This window comes from Mustela nigripes, chromosome 6 (assembly GCF_022355385.1).
Source record: "Mustela nigripes isolate SB6536 chromosome 6, MUSNIG.SB6536, whole genome shotgun sequence".
Lineage (NCBI taxonomy): Eukaryota > Metazoa > Chordata > Mammalia > Carnivora > Mustelidae > Mustela > Mustela nigripes.
In genome coordinates, this window is record NC_081562.1 from 86382303 (window position 1) to 86392730 (window position 10428).

Here is a 10428-nt window from a genome sequence, read left to right on the forward strand (position 1 = left end):
TTGGTTATCTGTACATTTGCTCGTACACACTTGGATTGCTCCCACCTTTTGGCTATTGTGAATAATGCTGCCATAAACATGAATTGTACAAATAAATGTGTTCCACTTTCAGTTCTTTGCTGTGTATACCTAAAAGTGGATTGCTGGATCATATGGTGATTCCATTTTTAATTTTTTGAGGAATGGCTGCGCGATGTTATAAGTACATGGGGTTCCAATTGGTCCACATCTTTGGCAACACTTGTTTTCTGCTTTGGGCCTTTTAGTTTTGTTTGTTGTTTTCTGGCAATCAGCCACCCTAAAGCGTGTGAAGCTTGTGGTTTTGATTTGCATCTCCCTAATGACTAGTGAACTTGAGCCCGTTTTCATGTGCTTATTGACTGTATATCTTAAGACCTGTCTGTTCAAGCCCTTGCCCATTTTTAAATCAGATTGTTTGTTTTTGGTTGTTGGTGTTGAGTTTCAGGAGTTCTCTATCATTCTGGATATTAACCCCTTATCAGTGGCGAGTCTTCTGGTCGGCTTTTGCAGGAGCAGCGTTATTTGTGGACCTTGAGGTGTGGGTGCACGTGTGAGGCAGCTTAGCCTCTTTATACTTCCGAGTCTATTGGTCTGTCTCCCTCCTTCCCTCCCTCCCTCCCTTCCTAACTTCCTTTCTCTTCTCTGTGTCTCATGACTCTGACACGGAGAGCATTCTTCATGTTCGCAATAATTTGCATGTTACTTCAGAGCAACAGAGATCCGGTTTAGAATTCATTGAGATCAGTGGGGAAAATAGAAAGCATTATAAAAACATAAGGTGATGTTATTAGTGCTAACAGCAGTATATGTAATGTCTGTACTCCATTATATAATGCAAATAAACATCTGAGATTGCTGTTAAAAAAAAAAAAAAAGAATTCATTGAGATCAGAAGTGCTTGGAGTGGTGGAAATGCACTGTTTTCAGCCGCTGGGAGAGGGGACAAAGTTGGCCCAGCACTGAGAAGTGACTGGGACATCCTCACCTCCTCTTGAACGGAAGCAGAGACTTTGGAAAAGGGAGTAGGGAAGCTCAGCTGTGTGTGGTACCGCAGATGACAAGGGGCTTCCTGCCACTAGGGTGAGGGCGAAATTCTTGCCACCAGACATCCTCCCAATCTCATCATCTCCTCCTGTTACCTTCTCCTCTCTGGCTTACCCTGGGTCACGAGGCTGTGGAGCATACTGTGGGCTGTTTGAAAGTGACCAAAGAGTGGGCCTCTAGGGTGAAAAGGCAGTGAGGGTAATGTTTGGTGCACATTTCAGGACTGTTTGGGAGAATATTCAAGGGTGAGGAAAACGGGGGTCGGGGGTGGTGCTCTTCTCCCTTCCTCTCTTACACGTGTACCTCCTGATAGATCTCTCAGTTTTGTCAGAGTTCATGTAGATTTCTGCATTTGGGTGTTATATTCAGGGGTTGACTGTTTGGTTAAATTAACAGCGAATGCCTGACAACCCCTTGGAAGGGACACTATTATTTTGGATTTATTGAGAGAGTAGTTGTGGACATGAGGGAGAAATGTGGTTGAACATAAGCCTGATTTGCCTCATTGCTGTCCAGCCACCAGACATAGCCGCTGAATACCAGTCACTCCAAGCTGGTCATTCTGGGTTATTATTAATTCCCCTTTGGCAAAAATGGCCTTTTATGGGGAAAAAAAAGTGGAGCAGCAGCTGAGGCAGCCTATCCTATGTATAGATGAGGAAATTAGCTGTCAGGTTTTAGGCAAGTTACTTTCTCTCCCTGGGCCTCAGTTTCGTCAATTACAAAAAGAGTGTCAGGCCAGTCCAGGGGGCAGAACCACAAAACACTAGCGATTCATGATGCAGGCATATAGCAAGGATTTTGTGGGGAAATGTAAAGGTGAAGGATCGGGGGGAATTCTGATGGTCCTTCAAAGTCCTTCCTGCCATGGTGAGGTGTGCTTGGGCTGGGCGTGCCTGGTCTTGCCATAGCTGGGCTCTGGCAAAAGCTCTCTCCCCTAGGACTGCCCTGCAGCCCTTCCTGCTGGTCCCACCACAGGAAAAGGCAACGCTGGGCCCTCTGAGGATGAGCGGTATCTCTTTTCAATGAAGGAATTAAGTCGGTTGCTCTCCAAGTTGTAGGGCTGTTATGACGATAGTTAAATAAAATCCTATACAGAAAGCCCTCTCCTTAGTATCTGATACAAAGAAGGCACTCCATAATAGGCGACTATTATGATTACTCTGCATTTGCTTTTCCTTGAAATGTCCTAGTGTTTAACTCCAGGAAGGAAATGAACTCCTTTAATTCCCTTTCTTTATTTTTCTTCAGGTATTGGCGTTGGTCTTTGTCAGGAAAGTCATGGATCTCTGTTTCTCTAAACGAGAGCTGAGCTGGTTAGATGACCTCATGCCTGAAAGTAAAAAGAAGAAGTTGGATGATGCCAAAAAGAAGGCCAAGGAGGAAGAGGTCATGGTTCTTGCACCAACTGTACATTTCGGGCAGCCTCAAGTTACAGAACATAGGAAGGGCCACAGGAGAAGTCAGCATGTCAGGAATCCCAAGGGTTGTATTCAGGAGTTGGGAAGATTACTCCAAAGGTGTTCTTAGCTGAGAATGGATGAAGGATTCTTGTCCCTATCTGTCCTTTATTTTTGGTCCCAATAATCAGGTCTTTTTTCCCTTTGTTTGTCTACAGTCTACTTAGAATATGAACATAGAGTCTGCTCTTATTATCAGATCTCATGGTTCGTGTTCTTCCAAAACGCCTAATTTGACAACCATACAAAACCTATCATTTGTTATGTACCTAATTGCAGATGGTGTCGAGGTTGGCACCATGCAAAGATAACTCGCACAGGACTTTCTGTCCTTCCTCATTTCCCTCAGCACTTAGCATCTGCTGTCCGCACAATGGACGCTCAATCAATGGTCTATGCATGCCAAGAATGGATGTGTAACAAAATGAAAATACCAGACCAAGAAATGAATGAGCCGGAAAGTGTTTCCAAATACAGTTAGTGCCTGAAATAGTATCCTTTGAAATATATTTTAAATGACGTTTTTCCTTAATATCTTGAATTTTTAAAAATCTTGTATTATTTTGTCCCAGTTCTATTGAGATATAATTGACCTATATAACACTGACATAATGATTTGCTATATGTATATATTGTGAAATGATCACAATAAGGTTCGTTAACACATTCATCACCTCACATAGTCACATTTTTTTTGTGATGAGAATTTTAAAAATTACTCTCTCAGCAATTTTCAAATACACAGTACAGCATTGTTAACTATAGTCATCATGCTGAACATTACGTCCCCAGAATTTATTTATCTTATAACTGAAAGTTTGTATCCTTTGACTACCTTCACCCATTTCCCCCACCCCCAGCAACAACCAATCTGTTCTCTCGATTCTAGAACTTCAGATGTTTCTTAGGTTCCACAAATAAATGAGATCACATAGTGTTTATCTTTCTCTGTCAGACTTATTTCTCTTAGCTTAATGTCTTAAGTTTCATTCATGTTGTTGCAAATGGCAAGATTTCCTTCTTTTTTTATGGCCACATGATATTCAATTCAATTCAATTGTGTATATATAAACACACAATATATATTACCTTTTCTTTGTCCATTCATCACCTGATGGACTCTTAGGTTGTTTCCATGTCTTGGCTATGGTAACTAATGCTGCAGAGAGCATGGGGGTGTGGAGAGCTCTTTGAGATGGTAATTTCACTTTCCGTTGGATATATGCCCAGTATAGTGCAGTGGCTGGATCGTACGGTAGTTCTGTTTTTTAACTTTTTGAGACCTCCATGTTGTTTTCCAGAGTAGCTGTACCAATTTGCATTTCCACCAGGAGTACAACAGAGTTCCCCTTTTCTCTGCATTCTTGCCAGCACTTACCTCTTCTCTTTTTGGTAATAGCCACTCTGATTGTGTGGGATGTTATCTCATTGTGGTTTTGATTTAAATTTCACTAATTATTAGTGATGTTGAACACCTTTTCATGTATCTTCCAGCCATTTGTATATCTTCTTTGGAAAAATGGCTGTTTTAAAATTGGATGATGATGATGATTACTGTTGAGTTATATGGATCGCTTATATATTTTGGTTATTAACTACTTACCAGAGATGTGGTTTACAGATATTTCCTCCTATTCCATAGTTTCCCTTTTCATTTTTTTGCTTATTTCTTTTGCTGTGCAGAAGCTTTTTAGTTTGATACCATCCCACTTATTTATTTTTGCTTTTGTTGCTTGTGGTTTTGGTGTCATATCCACAAAATCACCGCCAAGAACAATGTCAAAGGACGTTTCCCCTATATTTTCTTCTAAGAGTTTTCGTGTTTCAGGTTTTATATTCACGTCTAATAACATTTCGAGGTGATTTTTGTGAATGGTGTCAGATGGAGTTCCGGTTTCATTCTTTTGCTTGCGAATATCCAGTTTTCCCAGCGACATTTTTTGAAGAGACTATCCTTTCTCCACTGAATATTCTTGGCTCCCTTGTCAAATATTAGTTAACTATATACGCTTGGGCATATTTCTGGCCTTCTAAGTCTGTCACATGTGTCTTTTTTCTATTATTAAATGAGTTTTAACAATTATAAGCACAAAAACATTGGAGGAAAACTTTAAATAGAAGATTGATAGAAATCACTACATAAAATGTAAAGTTTTCAAGTGTCCAAAGACTCTATAAACAAAATTTAAAAATCATATATACATATGTGCATGTGTGTGAACGCACACAGAAGCATACTTCATTTGATTGTGCTTCCCTTTATTGTACTTCATAAATATTATATCCTTTACAAAGTGAAGATTTGTGGCAACCCTGTGTCAAGTGAATCTGTCAGCACCATTTTCCCAGAAGCACTGGCTTTCTTTGTGTCTCTGTGTCATCCTTTGACAACTCTGGCAATATTTCAAGCTTTTTCATTATTACTTGTTATGGTGATTTGTGATTAGAGTTTATGATTCATTGAAAGCTCAAGTGATAGCATTTTCTAGCAATAGGGCATGTTTTAATTAAGGCATGTACATTGTTTTAAATATAATGCTCTTTTAGACACTAAACAGACTAGAGTATAGCGTAAACAGAACTTTGATACGCACTGGGAAGCCAAAAAATTCATTTGACTTGCCTTATTGTGATAGTCTGGAACCAAACCCGTAATGTCTCCAAGGTATGCCTATACGTTCGTACACACATACATACATACATACATTTATTTACTGATTTATATAAAATTTTAGGTAGTGATATGTTTGAAGAATAACACAAGGAGTGAGGGAGTTACTTTATGTAGGGTGATCCAGGGATGACTGGAAGGAGACATCTCATCCGAAATCTGGATAAAGTGAGGGCAAGTCATGAGACTATCTGGGAGTCGGAACATTCCAGGCCTGGGGCACAGCAAGGGCCAAGGTTTTGAAGCAGAAATGAGCTTGGTGTTGTTAAAGAACATGAGAAAGCCAGAGAGCCTGGAAGGGAGAGAGGTGGTGAGAGACTAGTCAGCAGTCTGTGGCTGTGGTTTAGGCAAGAGGTGGAGGCGGTCGAGGCTAAGGGAGAGGATCGGAGACTTCCTCTGAAGAGCAAGTAGACAGGTTTTGCTAATGCAGAATGGGCATGGGTGAAAGAGAGGAATCAAGGGTGAGTCTTAGATTTTTGGAGTGAACAATTGGATGAGTAGTTGTGCTGTTTAGTAAGCAGTTTTGGGAAGGAGACTCAAAGCATCTCTTTTGGATGTTAATTTGGGGATGGGTGGTAAACATACTCCTTATTTTCCAGAATTTCTCAAGTAAACATGTATTTGTGAATACATGTTTTACTTTATAAAGTTATTTTGAAGACTAAATGAAAGAAAAATAATGAAGACTTCACCCCAAAATTTCATATCAGCATCCAATATTTATGTTCATTACTTTATGTTCTCTTTAAGTCCCTAACATAGTTTTCGTACAAGTGTAGTAATTGTTTATTTGAGGGGCAGGTATTTTTCTTCTGATTTTCCCCCTCAATTTGATTTCATAAGACACTTTCGTATTTCTATATGTCTATATAATAAAAAATCATATTTATTGTTTTAATGACTGCATAATATTCTATAGTGTTTTCTCATAATTAATTTAAACTTTCTTTTTAAAATTTATAGTTGTTTTAGGATTTATTACTAATATACTACTTTAAACATCTTTGTACATACTCTTTTTCTGTAATTGTTTTCTTTAACTTGAGAGAATTTTCTTTCTTTTTTTTTTTTTTTTAAGATTTTATTTATTTATTTGACAGAGAGAGATCACAAGTAGGCAGAGAGGCAGGAAGAGAGAGAGAGGAGGAAACAGGCTCCCTGCTGAGCAGAGAGCCCGATGCAGGACTCGATCCCAGGCTCCTGGGATCATGACCTGAGCCGAAGGCAGCGGCTTAACCCACTGAACCACCCAGGCGCCCCTATTATCATTATTTTTAACAATCTGTTTGTTTGAATCAGGACCCAAGTAAGACCTATATATTACAATGGTTGATTTTTTTTTTTTTTTAGGAGTTTTTATTTGTTTATTTGATAGATCACAAGTAGGCAGAGAGGCAGGCAGAGAGAGAAAGGAGGAAGCAGGCTCTCTGCTCAGGAGACAGCCTGATGTGGGGCTTGATCCCAGGACCCTGGGATCATGACCTGATCCGAAGGCAGAGGCTTTAACCCACTGAGCCACCCAGGCACCCTGGTTGATACGTTTCTTAAATCTCTTCAGGGTTCCCTTTGTATCTTTTTTTTTTTTTTCTTTTTGTTGAAGAAACTAAGTCTGTGACCTGTAGGATTTTCCACCATTTAGATTTTACTGTGTCCCTTGGTGTCACTTAACACATGTTCTTCTGTCCTCTATATTTCTAGTAAATTGGTAGTTGGCTCTAGAGTTTTATTCAGATTCATTTTCTTTCTTTAAAAAAAAAATACTATTCCATAGATACAAAGATCTGGTTGTCTTTTTTGGCGATGAGCCAAACCTATGCAAGAACATAAGTGCACTCTTTCAAAATAAATGTGAGAGGAATTAGGTAGAAATTGTGGGGAGAGATGGGTGGTGTAGACTCACGGTTTTACATGGTCTAAGATAGAATAATGTGTTCTTCTCTTGCAGGAGGCTGAGAAAATGTTAGAAATCGGGGGAGACAAGTTCCCCTTGGAGAGCAGGAAGTTACTAAGTAGTCCTGGAAAGAACAGCAGCTTCAGGTAAAAAAAACTCCCTGCACACCAGGGAGATTACTGTTTCGGTTATTCTGTAAACATGTAGCGTTGTGGTGGGGGGTGGTCACAAACACAGCTGCTGGCATGAAGAGCTAACATTCAGCCTTCCGGCTCCAATCTGGGAAAATACCTTTACCTTCCATGGTTTCCTGAGCACCTGCTATGAGCCAGGCACCACACCAGGTGCCAGGAATCACAAGAACGGAGGTAAGGCAGCCTATGTACTGAGCGCCTTCTCTGTGCTAGGAAGGTGTTAGAAGCTTGATTTAGGTAGTCTCCTTTAATGTTTACAATAACTCTCTGATATAAGTCTCATTATCCGTGTTTGTACAATGAGAAAACTGAGGCTTGGAGGGTTTTAGGTAATTTGCCCAAGGTCACAATGCTTCTAAGTAGGAAGTTTAAGAGTTGGCCCTAGTCTTTGTATTCTTCAGGTCAGCGCTCCCTCTCCTTTCTCTGCCATTTTCCAGAGATGACTAGTATATGGCCTTTGTTTCCAGAGGGTCTCAGCTTGGGGGTGTGGAATTCGAATGCTTGGGCCAGACTTTGGGGAAGGGACGAGGCAGCCCCTCCAGTTTGATTTCATGGCATCTGGGGGCCTAGGAGCCAAGTGAGAACTGAACTTGGGTTCCCCAAATTCCTTACTTCTGCCACTGATCTTGGCCACCTCCGGCAAAGATACTGCTCACCACAGATCACAGGACGCTGAATTGGTCCATTTGTGGCTTCGGTGCCAGCATTTTGTTTCCACTGAGGAAGAAGTACACATAAGCTGGAAGAAGCCCAGAGGCTGAGACGGGGGAGAAAAGGAAGAGAGAGGGGGTCTGGATCATCTAGATCCTGGATAATTATTGCCGAATCATTGAATCGATAGTGGTTTATACTGAGGGGAAATGAAGGCCATCTTTGGTATTTTAAAAAATTAGATTTATTTATTTTGATAAATAAAAATACATACTTAAGGAGCACAATGTGATGTTTTGAATATAGGTACATATTGTGAGATGATGGTTACAGTCAAACTAATACCATATTTGTTACCTCCTATAGCTACTGTTCTTTTTTTGTGTGGTGAGAACACTTGAGATCTACTTTCTTAGCAGACTTAAAGTGTACAATATATTACTGTTAGCTGTGGTCATGCTGTTTATACATCTTGAGAACATATTCATCTTACAACAACAAGTTTGTAACCTTTGATCCACATCTCCCCTTTTCCCCCACCCCCCAGCCTCTGTTCCTATGAGTTTGACTTTTTGTGTGTGACTGACCCCAAAGAAATGGAATCTTTGGACCTTAATAAGCTGTCTACAAGTTGTCAAGGAAGTAGCCGCAGGCTTTGAATTCTCTGGCAGCAAAGTAGGAGCAATGTTCCCTTTCTACTAGGATGCTGCCTCCTTTTCCGGCCTTTTAAAATGAGACTTTCTGGCTGGTAGAAAATTTCCCAGTCCTCTGGGGTGCTAGGAGACCAACCAAGGACTGGATTCAAGGCCTTGACTCTCCACTTACTGATGTTTGACCTTGGTGATCACTTAGCTCTGGGAGCCTTGGGTTCTGCCCTTTCAAAATGAGGATGTGAATAACCCCTGATTTGGTAGTTAAGATAATAGATTGTACGCATTCTTTATAAACTACAAATGGAAACCATTGGCCATGTAAGTGAGAAAACACATGAAGAATGCTTCTGAGCACCATGCCTGGCACATGGTGAGCCTGGCACTGGGGAACACTCAGTAGGTGGTAGCTCCCTAAGCTGTCACCAGCACCCACAGAGGGGCCTTTGAAGGGGCACAATTGTGGGGGCAGAGCTGCCCACACTTGGCACCCCAGCCCCATCCTCAGCTGCCCCTCACGGGCCACCTCACCTCACTACACTCCAACCACCTGGCTCCTGGCACTGCCGAGAGCTGTCAGCTGAGGTCCCTCAGACTGACTCTCTCCCGTCCGGTGGCCTGGTGATCGTTACAGATGGAGATGTGTCTTATATTTGCATGTCCTCCATTTACTGTCCTGAGCACTGATTTCAGATGTGACCCCTCTGAGATTAACATATCTGATGAGATGCCGAAAACCACGGTCTGGAAAGCTCTCAGTATGAACTCTGGCAATACAAAGGAAAAGAGGTAAAGAAGAATATAATTGCTGATTTTTATTTATTTCTGGCTTTTAAAAATAGCAATCATGTTGACAGTGAAATATATCATAGTTGCAAAATTGAATTGTCTAAAAAATATCACTTCTGGGACTGCTGCTAACCCCATGAGACTTGCTAGAAGCCTAAGAAAAGGAAAACAGGTTTTCTAACTATTTGAACAGATGTGCAGTCTGGAGCTGCCCATTTACACAGCCCCAAAGTCAGGATGGGATTATCTGGGAATGTAAATTTGCTTTATCTATTTAGTCACCTTAATCGTCTTTCTAAAAGTTCCCATTTCAGGGGTACCTGGGTGGCTCAGTGTGTTAAAGCTAACCTTCCAACTCTATAGATTTCAGCTCAGGTGATGAGCTCAGGGTGGTGAGGTCAGCTCCACATAGCCCGGAGAACCTGTTTAGGACTGATTCTCTCCCTCTCCCTCTGCCTGTCCCCCAGCTCATGCATGTACTCTCTCTTTCAAAGAAAAGAAAAGAAAAGAAAAGAAAAGAACCATTAAAAGTACCCATTTCAAAATCTCCCTGGTTACTGGAACTGTGCAAACTGGAAAATGGCTAAAATGTACAGAGAGTGTCAATAGTATTGATACAGACGTTTAACTCGTTCCATAATGAGAATTATTGTGAAGAAAAGGTTTTGAAATATTATCACAGTTTTCTTATTTGAGAAACGAAATTCTGTATATCATTTGCCAATAGATAGATCAATTTTCATCAGGTTACTGAAGAAAATGGAAGGACTTGAGGCATCTTTGCCTTCACGGAGGTAGGCTATGCTCCCAAATTACTTGAATAATTTAGTCCAAACACCACTTTAATTTAAGAAGTCAGAAAACTAAAAGCAAAATCTTAAGTCTATACTAAAGGCAACTTTTCTAGTTAAGGAAAAAAAGCAGTAGTCTAGGAATTAGGGTACTTGGTCTAGCCATTCATTCCTTGTATAGACTGGCAGGCCGTTGTTTCTGGGACTCAGTTTATTCAGCATTAAAATGGGGATAATAATGACTGACTGCCTCACTCAAACGAGTG

General features: G+C 40.8%; 1 protein-coding gene across 3 annotated transcripts in view; it reads left to right on the forward strand.

The window, feature by feature from the left end:
• The window catches only part of SLC4A8 (solute carrier family 4 member 8), a 76777-nt gene that overhangs the window by 60310 nt on the left and 6039 nt on the right, over positions 1-10428 (forward strand). For 2 of the 3 annotated variants that reach the window (XM_059403148.1, XM_059403152.1), the window contains exons 22-24: positions 2317-2454; positions 7142-7233; positions 9276-9371. In XM_059403148.1, coding sequence (XP_059259131.1) covers positions 2317-2454; positions 7142-7233; positions 9276-9371 — 326 coding nt within the window. The remainder of the gene's footprint in view (positions 1-2316; positions 2455-7141; positions 7234-9275; positions 9372-10428) is intronic. The other variant, XM_059403150.1, reaches the window with a different exon arrangement.